Genomic DNA, 18632 nt, shown 5'->3' on the forward strand with positions numbered 1-18632 from the left:
CTTGAAGTATGAGGATGGTTCTTACGGAGAGAAAAATTCAAAAAAAAAAAATTAAATTTCCTGAAAAAGTCTAAAAACAACACTTCTCTATACTCCCATACAAAAGATTTGTGATAATACTTAAAAGTCAATTTGAACTTTAATACCATACGATAAAGTTTGTGTTAGGCGATACGAAGTTCGCTGGGAATTGAAGAAATGGGGTATGTTCTCGATTCGACTTAAATGTTTAGCGAGATCAGACGAGTACTTTTCGAGCTATTCCCGATGTAATATTAATATGTCTAATACTTAAGTGTGTGTTTGATATGATATTCAAAAATGTTTAGAATTCCTAATGTGTGGGTACACAAACGTACATATTAAAAATAGCATGGTGTCGTCTCCTGTCAAAGATTTTCATTGTAATATGAAACTTTGAATAGTTACGGGTCTCTGTAAAGAACTCACTATAGACGGCGCCACGGTTCGCTTAAACCGAAAATAAAATCATCATATCAAGAATTTCGCTCTAGCGGGTACATCGTTCCATAGCTTAATTGGCTAGAGCGCTGACACGGTCAGTCGGAGACGCGGGTTCGAATCCCGCTGGAGCGGTCAATTTTTGATATGATATTCAAAAATGTTTAGAATTCCTAATGTGTGGGTACACAAAAATAAAATCGTACATATTAAAAATAGCATGGTGTCGTCTCCTGTCAAAGATTTTCATTGTAATATGAAACTTTGAATAGTTACGGGTCTTTGTAAAGAACTCACTATAGACGGCGCCACGGTTCGCTTAAACGGGGTACATCGTTCCATAGCTTAATTGGCTAGAGCGCCGACACGGTCAGTCGGAGACGCGGGTTCGAATCCCGCTGGAGCGGTCAATTTTTGATATGATATTGAAAAATGTTTAAAGTCGTTTTTTTAACTTGCTGTGTGATTACGGCATTAAATAATATAGCCACCCCCTCTCTTCCCATGGGTGTTGTAAAAGGCGACTAAGGAATAACACAGTTCCACTACCACCTTGAAACTTAAAAAGCCGACCGATGGCTGGATAACCATCCAACTACTGGCTTTGAAATACACAGGCCGAAGACGGGCAGCATCGTCTTCGGTGCGACAAAGCCAGCCCTGCGGTCACCTACCGGCCTGCCCAGCGTGGTGACTATGGGAAAAAACACATGAGTTCACGCCATTCTTGGCACGAACTTGTGGAGGCCTATGTCCAGTAGTGGACTGCCATAGGCTGATGTGATTTTTTAACTTTCAGCATTATTTTGAATGTATGTGTGTATATAAAACTAAAAATGCACTTAATGCCATCAATCCTCCTTCATTCTACCAAATTCCTCATTACTGTCACACTATGTCACGATATCGTTAGCGATTGCGTGCAAATTGTACCATTTTACGTTTCATGCGGCAAAAGCATTGATTGTCGTCACAATTACTGTCACCAAACTAAAACGCTTCGTTAGACCGCTTATTGAAGCTATTGCAGTTGGTTATCATAGTATTTTCCTTTGACGTTATACTCAGTCAAATATTTATTTCTATTCAAAACGAACCCATATAATGATATGCTGTCGCTTCAAAATGGTAGCTTGTGGGTAAGAGCAGCAAGAGATTTAATGACAATTTCAATTGTAAGGGCTGGTTTGACTTGTTCTGGATTAAGTCTATAAGACTTAATAGCAGGATTACTTTTAGATTCATATAGGCGAAAAGAACTTTTTCATAAGTATTATGGAATACGATAGTAAAAAAAGAATAACATGTCAAAATCTTTTATCTGTTGGATACCGTCATCGGTTAAATAGCTTTATCCGCCATTGGTGAAAAAGGTTCTATGGGTAGCTTGAGAATAGTACAGTAACATGACAGACAAAGGATCCGGGTTTCGAAGTATAATTCACGTAGAATCTCAAAGTTGGGTTGAGGACAGGTAACGGAGGACATTGTAGAAAAGGGTGACGGTAGAAAATTTGATGAAGCGTTAAAGCTGAGAAATAATATAAGGTTTTCCACTTTGGTATTGAGTATATTAACTACCTGGTTTGTTTAAAACCGTGAGATGTTCTGTCTACTTGACTTAGTAGATTTAAAACCCGCCATTTTTTTTTCCATATTTATCCATTTTCCAACAACACAAAAAGAATCATTGGTGCAGTCAGCTATTTACGTCGATTTTTTTTATTGTAACAATATAATACATATTTACAATTCACAACTTAAGAACTAATCATAATAATTAATTACATCGATTCAGCCTGTAACATCCCATTGCTGGGCTTGGGCATCTTTGTCCATGTAGGATCAGGATTGAGGCTTAATCCTTCACGCTGTTCCACTGCGAGTTGGCGGATATATTCCCTACTATGAGTAAAATCGCTATCAGGTATTTATGATAACAAACGAGACTGACAGCTTAACTTAGACCCACAACACACAGTAACAGGAATTTAAAAATACAAATATCCACCCCAAGCAGGAATCGACTCCTTCGTCGATCGAAATCGTTTTTTTTTTTTTTTTTTTTTTTTTATCACTAGGTCGGCAAACAAGCGTACGGCTCACCTGATGGTAAGCGATTACCGTAGCTTATAGACACCTGCAAAACCAGATGCATCGCAAGTGCGTTTTCGACCCAATCCCCAATCCCCCAGGAGCTTTGGTCGCCTTACTCACCAACAGGAACACAATACTGCTTGAAAACAGTATTATTTTGCTGTGATCTTCTGTAAGGTCGAGGTACTACCCCAGTCGGGCTGCTCCATATTTTGAGCAGGAAATTCCTGCTGTGCCCTACCTCAGTTAATCGTTAATGTTTAGGGGGTACATGCACCAGTACGCCAGAGCGGTTGTTAACTATTATAATACACAATATCAATAAAATAAATACATGAAAATTTCGGCTTCAGCATTGTATATCGAAGCAATGTTTCCATCAAATATTTTCCCTAGAAAATGTATTCGTGAAATCTCCACGTCATTTCGATTCAAAGGGATTTATATAAAATTTTCAACTTAGGCTGTCTAAAATATTCATTGGTTATTAGCATATCCGAAACATCGTTCCTTTGATGAGCAAGATGTTCATCAATTTCAGTAATATTAATGTCTTAATGTATTAATTTTGTCTTAATGTATTTTTGAAATGTATAATTATTATTTCTGACGCACACGAAGTGTGAGTGTAAAACAATATTTGTATTTTTTTTTTTAATAATTAACTTAACTCGATTCCACTAACGTAATGAATTTTTCGGACATTGACAAATTAATAGCTAAAGCTTAGTATGCAGTGCAGGATTACATAAATGATAAAGATGTGTGGACTTGGTGTCGCTGTATTTCATACAAAATATTACCAAATTTGTAAAAACATAGTTTATATATTTTTTCTAAAGCGTAACTGCGGAGGTTCTTGCCGATTCTTCTCTGCAGAATCTGTGTTCCAAACCGGAGGTTGCTTCACTTATAAAAATAATTTAAAATTTGAAAAAAAAAAACTGACTTCAATTATTTCGACAAATAATACAACGTAAGTAGACGAAAAAAAATAGCAAAAGTACTAGACTCAATCCATTACGCTGATTACAAAAATAAAACTAGGTTCCCTAATAAACTACCATGTTTAAGTTTCAATTCTGAATACGAATTAGTTTTTGCTCAAAGGATATTTCAAGAATACATCTAAATGACCTAAGTGAGAAGTTGCTCAGATCGCAATAAATATGTTCTGTCTTATTACAGAAATTACCCCATAATAATCATAATATAATTCATTCCGTTAATATTGTGTTCATAAATAATAATAATAATAAATAAACGCCTCACATTCAACGGCCCCGGTGACGGCAACAGTGACTTTCTGTAAAGTCGAGGTACTTACCCTGTTAGACTGGTCCAGATTTTGAGCTGGATGTTTCCAGTTGTGCCCCACCCATTTTATTTTTAATTAGTCCGTAGTATTGTTTCTTCAGTCCTTTTTTATAATATGAATAGGAAATACATACTTAAACACTAAAACATTTATAACACTTTCTTCCTTGTGGTCATAGTGATCAAAACAATGCATGCTCAGGAGCTCTAGTTATCTTACTCGCCCAGTAATACAACACTACCTATTTGAGACAATCACTATTTCGCTGTGATCTTCGTTATGTTAACTTGAGATACATTCCTTATCGGGCTGCTTTCTTTCTATTCTTTCTATTTCTATCATTATTTTTCTATTATAAAACACTCATTCAGTAAAAATAAAAGAACAGAAAACTCAAAAAATTTTGAGCAAGATATGTTACCACATAATTACCCAATAATTTCAATATTTCTAATAATCATTAAGCATTTTAACTAAATAGGGCACAGCAGAAATTTCCTGCTCAAAATATGGAGCAGCCCCGACTGGGGTAGTTCCTCTACCTTACAGAATACCACAGCACAGTTAAATAATACTGTTTTCAAGCAGTGTTGTGTTCCTGTTGGTGAGTAAGGTGACCAGAGCTCTGGGGGGATTAGGGATTGGGTTTGCAACGCGCTTGCGATGCTTTTGGCGTTGCAGGCGTCTATCAGCTACGGTAATCGCTTACCATCAGAAGAGCCGTACGCTTGTTTGCCAACCTAGTTATTTATAAAAAAAAGCTTTCCATCGTTATTTTCGAACAACATAAAAAAAAGTATTCATAGCCATTACCAAGTATCCCAATTACGTTTATTAGTACAGCTTCAATATAATCACCTATACATTCGTAAAACATAGGTACGCCACTAATTGGCATTATGTGAACACGTCCTGGCATAATGTATTGTTTTGTACCTGTTTACATATTCCTTCCTCGTATTTTTCTTTCCGAGGCCCTTTTTGTTGAAGGTATATTTAAGTATTCCGTTTGTATACGAAAAGGGTGAGTTCGTACTACATTATTTATATAGTTACGATTCGGAGTTCAAATGATGGTTTTTTTTTTATATAGACAGGGATAAATCTCAGTTTTAAGTAGTGTGTCTAGTGTATTGATTATTTTTTTTTTTAAATCTAAATTGACTACTCTCTTAGGTAACTGTGGTACGTCTTTGTATAACTATTGAAAATTATTTTTTTGCAAAAAAAATCACTTATTATTTTATCTTGTTTTTTTTATTTCGACTAAATATTTCTTCGCATATTAATTTGTAAAAACCATTCTGTAATAGGCTTGAAATATATTTATAGATGTAATTTTCTCACTCATAAGTTGAATACTTATACCTACTGATACTGAGCCGATAAAAGTCATAGTAACTATAATTTGTGCAATATTTTGATTTACTAATTGTATGTTATAGTCGATAATGTTATATGACCATTTAATTGAATAGCCCTAGCATTAAACAATGCCATTCAGGTAAACGTCATTGACACACGTGTATTAGCCGATTAGCTGAATATGACATTCAGCTGTTTGAATGTAAATTTGAAATTATAATTTAATCTTCAAGTATTTGCCATCAAAGTAGTTGTCTCCTATATATATTATAAATTCCCGATTCTGACCCTTCTACATGAAAAAGGAGCTTATGCCAAGCAGTCAGATGCCACAGGGATGATGATAGATGTCATTTGTTACTCTTTTACGCAGAAACCCCTAAACTGATCGTAACGAAACTTGGTACTTAGATAGCTGAAGGTCCAGAATAACACACAGGCTACTTTTTATCCCGACAATCCCACGGGATCGGCACTTACGCGAGTGTATCCGCGAGGTGTAACTAGTTTTGTATATTTACATATGTTGTATATTTTATGCACGTGCGTCGACCCGTTTAATTGACCTATTTCATATAAATTTTACAATCGTATACGTTACGTTATCACGGTTAAGCCGCTGAAATGATTTAAATATAATTTATGTTAATATAATGAAGGTGAATTCGTTTGTGTATTTTAATTTGCGTCCTGTTTCTGTTTAAATATAATGCGTTTGATAGCCAATTGGCAAACATTGGCTGTAAAATATGCTACAAGTATTTTATATATTATTACTAATAAGCATGCAAAGGCGGCCTTATCGTTTATTTGTTTTCTATCTAATGGTTCTAAATTGCATTTTCTTTTATGTGTGCAATAAAATTTTGACAAATAAGTAAGTAAAATATTTTTATATGTGGCTGGTAGTTGTTGTTAGCATATTTTCTAGATAATAGGCTACAAAATATATAGGCCTTGTAACATACAAGAATCACAAAAGCTCACACGGTGCGTTTGTGATTCATTAAATTAATGTTTCATATATTTGCTCTTGTATGAAGTTTATAGGCCATATAGCATCGTACTATGACTGAAAATAATAGTAACAGATACGAAATGTAAATACAGACGAAACCGTATACTACCGCTGGAACATGTTTCCGTTATTAAATCTAAATGTCAAAATAATATTTCAAATGATATTCCACGGCAGCTCTGTCCCAGGTATTCACAGTGAAACGAGGTAATTAGGTTGAAAGGTCAGTCGACAGAAAGGGGTTGTTACTACGTTTTACGTGTCTTGAGCTCTACGTGCTATATATTTACCCACGTAATTTGTAACTTTATTTTATCTTTACGAAGTTCCTTTTTTAAATACAACGAGAAAGGAGGTTTTTAAATGTCGACTAAAAAGGTTTTAATGTACAGTCGTTTTTATCCGTTGATTTATACTTTGACTTGATATGGATACGTCAATTTTAAAATGTTATGTTACTATGAGGTAAGATTCCACATTATTTCATTTTAATTATAATTATATGTACACGCGTTTTCTAAAAAGAATGTAAGAAATTATGAGATTTTTTTTTTACTGAAATTCTATTAAGTTTTATTGAAATCCATTTAGTAGTTTGGCGTGATTCGCGACCAAGATAGAGGGAGACACAGACATGGGGTTTAAACTAAGATATTTGTAAATGTGACAAAAAATATAAAATTTCTTTTTTTTTTGCTCCTCAAAATTTAAAAGACCATAAAGAGTATTTAAAGTACCTTAAATTAAGAAATAAGAATATCACATATAAATTAAATAAATGTTCCTTTCTTTAACTTATCCCCATTTCTCTTTAATCAAATTTCGTAGAAGCGAAATATAATAAATAAATAAGGTAAGCAACTTAATGCTTCTGTTATAGGTAACAGGCGACCGCTGCAGCTAAAAATATATATTTTTTGATAAATATTCATGGCAATAATACATATATAAGTACAAATATTACACCCAGACTGAAAGAAAGAAGCACTACAAACTGCGCCAACGGGCTAGTCACAAAGTCAATTCATTGCTATGACGAAATAATTGCAACATAATACTCCCAAAATAGTATTAACAATAAACTTGCTAGTATAATTTATTCTAATGTACAAGGAAGAATATAAAAATACAATTATGTAGGTAATATTATTTTTATTACTATCATATCGTTACTACCATACCTTAGTCCGTTGCAATAAAGACGATATTTGAATAACACTAAAAGTAACATAACGAAAAATAAGTACTGATTTCATAAAAGTAAAATATTTTACGTTAAGCGTAGTTATATAAAAAATATTGTCCTCGAGAGTCGTTTGGGTGATATTACCGTACCCTGTCACGGTCAAACATACTCTGGATATGGCGTTTTCAAGTCTTTATAATGTTGGCATTAAAGTTTTATTAAATTCGGTTAGATATTAGGAATATTACGTACCAATCGTTAAGTTGAATCATCGTCGTTGCTATTAAATTTCTGTTTCTCGAAAAAATATAAGTGATAAAACACATTTCTAACCGTTTATGTTATTATAAGACTAGAGCTTAAAGAAATGTCTAGAAGTATCCAGAAATATTCTTATGTTGATGAATGTAAGATAAGTGTTCGTCTATTGAAGAAATGTATTTGGACAAAAAAATCCTTCTCTGGTCTAGTTCTAGCCTTGTTAGGTCTCCCATGCTTCAGAGAGAACTTACAAAATGCCAAACATAGTGTAGCGACAAGGTATTAATCTTCAACCTTTTCTGTATAGAGGAAAAAACCACTGCCCAATTGTAGGACATTTACAGGCCGTTTCATTTAATAGTGATGTTATTTAGAACAAACTTACTAATATTATGAACGCGAAACCTCGTGTGTATAAATGGATTGATGTGTGTTATTCTATTACGCAAAAATTGAATTGATGGTAATGGAACTATTTACGTAGATAGCTGAATATCAATAGTAACAGATAGGCACCTTTTCATTGTGACATTCTCACGATGTCGGATATTAGGTGGGTGAAACCGCGAGGTGCATTTTGTTTTTATTGTAGTGAAACTTCTTTAGGAGTTAGGCGCGTGAGGGTAAAATTTTTACGAATGAAACGGCAACGTTTTGATGTTACGGCAACGTTTTTGTCGATGGCGCTGGAACGGTAATCTGAAGCTTCAGATTTGTATAAATATAACCGAGACTTAAAAATTAGTTTGCCAAAGAAGTTTCAGTTTTGACATAACTTTGTACGCACGCACTTTTTTTTATTTTGAATATCTAGGTCGGCGAATAAGCGTACGGCCCACCTGATGGTAGGCGATTACCGTAGCCTATAGATGCCTGCAACATTAAAACCCCCAATCCGTCCCAGGAGTTCTGGTCACCTTACACACAGGAACACAACACTGTTTGTAAGCTGTATTATTTAGCTGTCATCTTCTGTAAGGTCAAGATACTTCCCCTGGGTTGCTACAGATTTTGAGCAGGATTTTCTGCTGTGCCCTGCCTCAGTTGATTTCATCTGTGTATTTATGTAACTCTCTCTCTTTCTATCTTCACTAACTTATATATCCCTCTCAACTTCAGTTCCCCTTGCCGATCACACTTTAAGTAACGCTCTCGGCACGCATCCACCCAAGTCAAGCGTGCATAAAGGAGTTTTATAGTAATATAATAATATATCTCGGATAAATTCATACTTGTATTTTATATGAATAAAGTAATATATTTACTGAATAAAGAGCACGATTCGTTTCAGGGATGGATTTTTATAATCGAATTGAATGTAAACAAGGATTAAATGTGATTTTTCGTATAAACGTAAGTGAGTGTAACGTCGGTTGGTTCGAGCGTGACTTTTGATTGAAATGTGTCGTATATACCCATACATAATACCATACATGTATGGAATACTCGATTTTTTTAATACATTAAAAACGATAGCATTTGATATATTTTTTTAGCAACTGCACCGGTGTAGTGGTGCGCGTAGTCGTCTAAAACACTGACAGTTTGAGGTTTAATTCCTGCTCAATATTGTACAGATATTTCTTTCCGGTTTCGATGTCTATCCTGGTGCGTCTCCCCACCGTGCCTCGGCGAGCATGTTAAGCCGTCGGCCGTTGTTATCATTAATACCTGTTACGTATCGTTACTAATAGTAAGGAACATATCCGTAAACCCACAGTGGAGCAGCGTGGTGACTTAAAATCCAATCCTACTTTATCCTACGTGGAGAAAGAGGCCTATGCCATTTTTGGTGTGAACTCGTGAAGGCTGATCAGCAGTGGACTGTGATAGGCTGAAATGATGAATGATGATTTAAATATAGGAATTAGGATTAAGAGTATCTTTGTGAATGATTATTATTATGTTGTTTACATACCAAAGGATCTTAACTAAAAACATAAGAATTTAACGTTGTGACAAAAATCATTGCTTATTTACTCGCACCCTGGCATTCAATCTAGAAAATATTTTACCGCGTAGATCGGCTTATTGACGGCTGAACTAGACAGGCGTCTCTCGAAAAATTTCATAAGATTTTAATATAGATACCGATACAAAATATTTAATTAAATAGCTAAATATTACGTAGCTAAAAGTCCTAGTAAACGTTTAGACAACCCTGAAGAGGCCAATATCTGTAGAGGATTGTCTGTGAGCTGTAGTGAGCTGTCAGTTGCGGACCAACCTATAGGAATTCTAGGCAGTTTTAGAACTGATGGTCTGAAGTTAAACTATTATAAAAAAATATGCACGCCGATAATAAAACAAATATATTATGTAGTAAAAATGTCATACCGCTGAGAGTGACAATCTTACAGCGTTATACGTGTTTATGTAAGACCCCGTGCCCACTTCGTTGGCGTTAATTATTTATTATTACACATTTTTGTGATGCAAATATATAGTAAAGTTTTCATCTCACTCGAATTTCTCCGATTTACATATACTATTATTTGTCACTGATTATTTTGTTCAATAACAATAAATTATAGCCTATATCACTACTGAATAGTGTAGCTTTCTGTTAGTGAAACAATTTCCATGATCGGATCAGTATTTGCGAAGATTACCCACTACAAATAAACAAGGTTAGAAACTTTACCTCTTTAAAATATTAAGTGTAGATATGGGTATAATAGTAGGTACACTAGCAATTAACTGTACCGATACGAGTTGCAAGCGTTAATTTATGACTTTATAGTTTTATTGTTTTAATTAATCATAATTTGATTCATTTAATATAATATTTTAATTTTTAAATATGACAGTAGTCGCTAAGCAGTAAACTCTCATTCAGTGTCAGAGCTGAATACAAACTTTTTTCTTTGGTATTTCACCCTGTCAAGTAAAAATGTGATTTATTAAATCTACAAAAATCCTTATTAGAAAGAATAGACATATAATAATTCTTCGCAATCTCGCAATCATCGTTTAAGTTTCGCGTGTCAATAGAACGGTTTCACTTCAGCCTATTGCAGTCTCTACTGCTATATCTCTTATTTCGCGTCCAGACGGGTTGGTGATCGCAGGGCTGGCTTTGTCACAACAAAGACGCTGCTGCCCGTCTTCAGCTTGTGTATTTGAAAGCCAGCAGTTGGATGGTTATCCTGCCATCAGTTGGCTTTATAAGTTCCAAGGTGGTAGTGGAACTGTGTTATCCCTTAGTCGCCTCTTACGACACCCACGGGAAGAGTGGCTATACTCTTTACTGCCGTAACCACACAGTAAACTATTATTTACTATAATGCTCATAAAAAAGATACGTATATATATAATCTAATACATCAAGGTATACCATCCATTCTATCAGAAACATTATTTTCGAGCCGAGGGCGGTTTGTTTATCATGTATTTTCCTTGGCCGTAAAATAAGAACCCTTTTTATGTGCTACCCAATTACATTTTATGGTCAGATGGACAGTGATACCCCGATATGATGACTTTCTATTTGATGCTGCTTTTTAATGGTCGATAATTTTCGACGTTTTGGTCTTTAAAGTGATTTTTGATATTCTATTTTTATGAGGTGTTAATGATTTATTTATAGTTTACTTATATAAGCAGTAAGTTTTAGAAAGTTTAAGAATATAGTCTTGAACGAAAAATTACGTCGACCCAAATTAAAGGCTTCAATAGGCACTTTATATGAATAATATATACAATTAGTGTTATTGATATTGTGTCAAAATATTTCCTATCTTGTTATGAAATCATGATGATGCAAAGGCTCAAAGTAAAATACCACTGCAAAAATTTTTTAAAAGGTCTTATTTCTGTGCGAAATACATAGTTTTGAAAACTTTTTCCTGAGTTCCAAAAAACTGATCTTCTGGTTTTGTCTCATCTGAACTATCTCATTTACATTCAGCCTGTAACGTTCTACTGTTGGGCATGGGCTTCTTTCTCCATAGAAGAGAAGGATTGGAGCTTAATCCACCACGCTACTCCACTGCGGGTTGACGGATATGTTTTCTATTATGGTTAACGATCGCTATCAAGTATTTATGATAATAACCGGGACCGAAGGCTTAACATGCTCTCCGAGACATGTCGGGGAGAGCCACAACGACAGACATCCAAACCGGAAAGAAATATTTGTACCAATATCCATCCCGAGCGGGAACCGAACCCGCAAACCGTCAGTGTTTTAGACGACTACGCGCACCACTACACCAGAGCGGATGTTATCTGAATTATCATTTAGCGTATTTAGTTATTCCATTCTGAATTCTAAAACGCTGTTTACTTCATAAAAGTTAAAATACACAACTCGTTCAGTGTTTCGCTCCTCTAAAATATTCACCGACTAAAAATTAATTTGTCGTTCAATAAAAAATACTAGAACGTTTGAACAATAAACAAAATTCATTACGGTATGAGGAAAAAAAAACATAAATTAAACGAGAACAGAGCCATGCTATAAACTGCGTGAATAATATATCTTGGGCAGCATTTTTAATCGCTGGCAATGCAGACTAATCTATTGAAGTTGATATTTCGTTTTTCAGTTTAAACCGGTGATAAATATCGTTTCTATGGCTGCGTTTTTTTATTGGTTATAGTGATTTAAGGTGTCATCTTTGTACGATGTGCAGTTTTAGTCAAAACGGAATTAATGATTCGCTTAAACTATGATTTTTTTTTAATTTTTCCACTCCCACTTCTAATTGGTTTTTTTCGGTTTTGTTTCATTATAACTTAAATGTCACCCTAATACAAAACATTGGTATAAATAATCTGTATTAAGGATCTAAGATTTCTGGAAAACAATTAGACGTATATAAAATTGAGTCCCTAAAGTCGTAGAATGCTTAGATTAATATTCGTTAATACTCGAAGTGGTTCGGTGAGAATACTCCAAAACACATTATTTTTCTAAAGTACATTATTATAGCGATTACTTTTATTGCATACCTACATTATTTTTGTACTAAAAATGATATCGATATTGATAGAACTTGTTATTGTATCCTGAAATAGATTCTGTTATTTGATTGGAGTTAATAATAACTTTCGCCACCACTATACTAGGTAAGGCGTCGTTCAAAATGCCCAAACCTCTGACCAGTGGGCTACATAGTTGCCACACAAACGCAACTCACACATACACGACCCCAGCTAACTTTATTATCTACATATCCTTAGAGACAAATCTAATTTAGGTTCTCGTTTAATCTCTAGACGTCTAACGCAATTAATTTTCGCCGTTCAAGGTGATACCTAATTGTTTTAATGTTTAAAATGAATCGTCCTTGTTTACGTACCCTACGTTTAATAGCTAAAATTAATTAACAATTGTCTTAAATTTAGTGCAATGGGAACTAAAAATTTATATCAGTTTTTGATTGACTGTATTGATGTCTATGTTACCTCATTTTTTTTAATAGCGATTTGATGATTGCGATTTTTCTAGTTAGTTTCAATAGTAGGTACTTATTGTATGGTTCAAATTAAATTTGATCGTGATTTGACGAGAAATATACCACACATTTTGATGTAATTTAAAGTAATTTTTTTGTTTGATGATAAATGCAATTAATTACTCCTTAACAATCGATTTTCATGTAAAGCCCTCAGTGCGAAAAAAAAAAATATGAGGAGTAAAATGAAAAAAATAAAAATAAAATAAAAATAAATAAAATCTACTGAACGAATGACTTCGTTACGTTTTTGTGCGCCATCTATCGGAATGCTTTTATATTCCGATAGATGGCGTTACGTTTTCTAATAACACTATCTATCAGAACCCAATAGGGTTCCGATGGATGGCGTTATTTGTTTCGTTTATTTACCATTTGATGTGGTATTAAACGTTAATCTTTTTCTTAGACTAGTAAGCCTTTTGCGTGCATCGGAGTTGACACACATACTTTTTTCTTTGTTCGCAGGTGACATATGCGCCAAGAGTGAAGGTCCACGTAAATCATGGTAAACGTGTTCTAGAAGGAAAAAATGCGACAATAAGTAAGTTATTACTCTATATCTGAACATAGTGTATTATATACCTCTTTTATAAATAATAAATACATCTATTTTATAGTTAAAATCAGCGTGTACACAAGTTTTTAACACTTCCACATATAATGTAAGATGAATAGAAATCAAAATAGCACAACCGATTAAAATGTTACACTAAATTCTTGATATTACTCTGTCGTAAGTAGCATAATTATTCAGCTACATAATGATCTTGACAGTCTCACAGACACTACAGCAAGTTCAATTAAGTACTGCTACAGTTATGTATAGATATTACAATATGTAAATTTTACAGATTGCGTAGCAGATGGGAACCCTAATAATCTAACTTACAAATGGTTCATAAATGGAGTGCCGTCTGGAAATACATCTGAGCTGGTAAATTTTATGTTCTAATTGTTGCGGTATCACCTGCTTTGTTTCGATACTTGATATTGTATCAACTGGATCGTTGGATGTTTTAAAGCCTAAAATTACTTCTATAAAGCTTAAACAAGAAATTACTTTGATGTACAATTTGTTCTATGATATTAAAGATTACACCTTTAATTGAACTGTTAACTATACATTGATTACAATAACTAATATATAATACTATGAAGATAACCTTTACTATGGTGCTTTAAAATAAAATTAATAATATTTGACTAGCTCGTTTGCGTAGTTTGTAGTGACCCTGCTGTCTGCTCCGGGGGCTGTTGGTTCGATTCCCACCCCGAGTCTGGGTGTAATATATATTTATTTATATATATAGTATTTATATGTATGTATATCGGAAAAAATGTAACTCTACCGGCTTTAGTGGGCTGTAAACTATAACACAAGCATTAAGTTGCTTACTTTAGGAACAGGCGACCGTGTGTGTGTTTAAAAAAAATGATCTGTACAAAATTGGTAATTTTTGTCGTATCTGTAAAATATCGAACTATTGAGGATTATGTCGTAAAATTCAGAATATAACTTACATGTACAGTTTTAAGCATTACAACTAATGAAAAACAACAATCAAAATAATTTTTGCCTTATATTAATAAAAATAAACTTTTTTTAGAAAATCACAAATGTAACAAAGGCACACAATGGCGCTGCTTTAAAATGCGTCGTTCAAAATGAGGTCGGAAGAAACGAAGACATCGGCTATCTTCGAGTTACTTGTAAGTATTTGTGATATAACATTACTGAAAAGTATTAAAACAAATTATTGTAACGTTAGGACAAGACTTTTATAACAATTTAACAGGATAATTGTCCCTTGACTTTGTTCAATAACCGTAATTAGCGATTACAATAATTTTGGAAATCTGCAAATTGAATCTTATCAGTACCAGTCAGTAGTCTGTTAATACATTTGTATTGGTTATTGTCAGTATATGCATTGGTATCTTGTCCTTTCGTTTTGATCAAAGTAATGTTATAGTTGAATTTCAAAATTGTCCCTTGACTTTGTCGAGTAGTTATTATTAGTATGACTGTCGATTTTGACAATGCTTTATATGGTAATATAGTATCTGTGAAGAGTTTTAGTAGATTATTGAAGTAAAACCTCTTTACGCACGCTTGATTTGGGGAGTAAGCTGGTTAATGTGTGACGAGAGCGTTACGAAAAGTGTGATCGGGCGAGGCGAACGGAAGTTGAGGGGGAGATATAAGTTAGTGAAGATATAAAGAGAGAGAGTTATATTTCGTATATTACCTACTGTAGGAGCTTTGGGGATGCGGAGAAATGAGGTGTTCAGTTCCTCGTCCGCAATCGCAAAGGGAGGATCCTCCAATCAGACGGGTGTTGTGTCTGGTGTGCTACTACCCTGACGGTTGTTGTCGGGTTCTTGTATATATACTCAATCGCTCTGAAAACTTTGATAGCGCGATGTAGCTACTTCAGTTTTTCTCTAATTACGTAGTTAGTATGTTGCGCGATAGATGTCGCCACAGATCCAAAGAAGTTTTACTTCAGTCAGCTACAGTTTTGTCAGTTTCAGTCAATTCAGCATTAGGTTCTTTGTCTTTAGTTGAAAGAAGTAATTCAATACTTGAGTTTGAAGTCTATTTAAGCAAATTAGTCTAAATAACTGTGCCTTGATTTTGTTTAGTAGTTCTTGGTATTAAAACTGTTGATTTTGACAATGTTGGTAAATTACTAATCTAATATTATTATAATGATTTAGAACCTTGACCTTGTTGCTTTTTTTTATAAAAGAATTACTATATTATGTTAAAAAACTTCACACTAATAAAAAATTGCTGTCCTGCAAAATATGTACTACATGTATTCAGTATTATTCAGCACTTTCACGAACTCCACCTCAATGGGTCATTACTTCAGCAAGGTTATGCATAAACTGTTCGTTAAAATTTAAAATATAGTGAACAGAATACTCGCAATTTGGATTAAAGCAAGTGATTTAATTTCAGATGTTTTAATTTCGAAGTTTCTATTTTTTTTAGAAACGGTAAAATCAATTCGAGTCCTATTTCGTAATAATTTCTATTTATATTTGGAATAATTTATTCCTCTTAACTGTTTATAACAATTCAATATACGAATGTTTTTAATAAGTCCCAGTAAAATGAGTCGTGTGGTTACTTTGAACAACTATTGTTGTTTCAGAAAATACACTACAATCAATTTTAACATAATATTTTGTAAGAGTTCTAAGAGGTATTTTCTCTCTTAAATTTGTGTGGATGTGATACTTATGAAGTGTAGATTAGAAGTATGTATGTTGAAGTAGGATTGTTGATTACATATATTATGTGCATAAAATCCAATGTACATACAATATTTTTTTTATTAGCTGCAATAATAATAATCTAAATTAACACAATGTCACTTTTTGTCAGTAAAAAAAAAAATCAAATGTGTAACAAAATTTGTTTAAAAGAAATGGAAAAATACAATAATGGTGTTTGCTGGTAAACGTAAAAAAACGGTTTTAATTACATCGACGAGTAATACAACGTAGGTAGACGTAAAAATAGTCAAGTAAATACGCATTATAAGAGGTAACTCAAAAAAGTACTCGTTAGATGTCGATTAAATTTTATTGGGATCACAAGAAAAGCGTAACCTTTCGTTTAAAAGAATCATCGAAATCGGTGCACCCAGTAAAAATTTATGAGGCATAAAAATGACACATAAAAAAATACAGTCGATTTGAGAACCTCATCCGTGATTGAAGTCGGTTAGAAAATAAATAGAAAAATGTTTATAAAAGAATTGAAAATCAAACGTGCTACATATCTATTGTAGTGTCATGAAAATATAGAAGAAAGATGAAAATAATAAACAAAATGGAGTGTGCGTGTCAGACTATTTCAATGTTTACTAGTAATAATATAAGTTGCATTTGTTTAGATCCACCTTCATTTCGAAACCGACCTCAGGATGTTGAAGCTGAAATAGGAAAGTCAGTGACATTAAGCTGCGATGTCGATGGATATCCAGCCCCAGAAATTGAATGGTTACATTATGAGGAAGATACTAATATTGTAAGTATTTAATTTGGTATCATTATATTTTGTTTTCATTATTATATTAGGAATATTTGTTGCAATAGTAAAGTATTAAGTTTCTTACCTTAGGAACAGACGACCGTGTGTTTATTATAGATTAGAAATTATTGATTATAATAAAATAATGTGGTCGTTGCCTTATCCCAGTAATTACTTTACGAATTTAACTATAACTAAGCCATTTTTTTTAATTTACTTCCGTATAAACAAGCCTAATTTATATAAATCTTAAACAATAGTTTAAATAACAGGGTGCCTAAAACAAAACATGACTCGTGCACGTGATCACACATTCACTTACTACTTGTTTTTATCAAGATTAGCCACGCTATTCCCTTTTTGTACAACATTAAAAACACATTTTTTCAAAGTATAATTATACTTTTTTCTTTCTTTTAAAACAACTGCAATAATATCAATAGAAAATACGTGTGTACACATCTTTACAATAAAAAATATAATTTTTTATGTAATAAATCATGCAATGAAAGTATTGAGTCATACAACTTATTATTTAAAATAGACGTGAATTTATGCATTTAATTAACTATGTATGCTTATGTTTATTTTAAGAACTTATTACTAAAATAAGGTTCCACCTCTTTCACCCCTATAGGGATTAAATTTCTTAAAATTCTAAAAAATAAACGACGCCTACGGACTACAGTATAAAATCAATATACTCACCAAATTACATAATCCTTTAATAAGTCATTTAGGCTGGGCGCTGATATGTCAGTCGAATAATTACAAATTGTATGAAAGATGTTAAGTTAATCTTTTGTAATTTTACAATATTATATTACAATTCACACCTTAACAACGAAATATTTACAGATCATTATGATATAAATCATATCTGCGTGGAATTGTGGCAAGAACGCTGGCATCATTTCCCCGTTAAATCGCTATGCCGATTCTCTGGACAAAAGTTTCACCAGCCTTTTGTTATGTAGAAGGCATTCAACAGTTGCCATTAAATATTTTGCTATCTGAACTAGTGTACTCGTAATACGTTATATTACGAGTATGTCATATAGTACCTATGTTATTGTCTAAACTCATACTTGCAAAACACCATAATTATGTCATTAACTAAATTAATATTGTTTTAGCGAGTGGGTAAAACGGCAAATCTTAGTCTTACCGTGGACACACACACAGTTGGCCGATATTTGTGTAAAGCCAGTGTCGAAGGCTATCCGGACATCGAAAGTGAAGCATCTGTATTTATTAAAGGTAAGTCACACATAAAATATTAACTATCAATATCAGTAACAATATTTCCTTTACTTATAAGGGTTTATCTGTAAGCGACCACTGTTAGTGATATGATCGCCTTTGTACTTTGTTAAGTTATAATATTGTCACTTTCTGTAATGTCATTCTAA

General features: G+C 33.4%; 1 protein-coding gene across 1 annotated transcript in view; it reads left to right on the plus strand.

Moving 5' to 3' along the window:
- Nucleotides 1–18632, plus strand: part of LOC123667555 (irregular chiasm C-roughest protein-like) — a 69431-nt gene that overhangs the window by 36103 nt on the left and 14696 nt on the right. Inside the window, exons 7-11 of the mRNA XM_045601438.1 lie at nt 13638–13713; nt 14024–14106; nt 14780–14882; nt 17084–17217; nt 18357–18480. Coding sequence (XP_045457394.1) covers nt 13638–13713; nt 14024–14106; nt 14780–14882; nt 17084–17217; nt 18357–18480 — 520 coding nt within the window. The remainder of the gene's footprint in view (nt 1–13637; nt 13714–14023; nt 14107–14779; nt 14883–17083; nt 17218–18356; nt 18481–18632) is intronic.

Source organism: Melitaea cinxia, chromosome 28, assembly GCF_905220565.1.
Source record: "Melitaea cinxia chromosome 28, ilMelCinx1.1, whole genome shotgun sequence".
Taxonomy (NCBI): Eukaryota; Metazoa; Arthropoda; class Insecta; order Lepidoptera; family Nymphalidae; genus Melitaea; species Melitaea cinxia.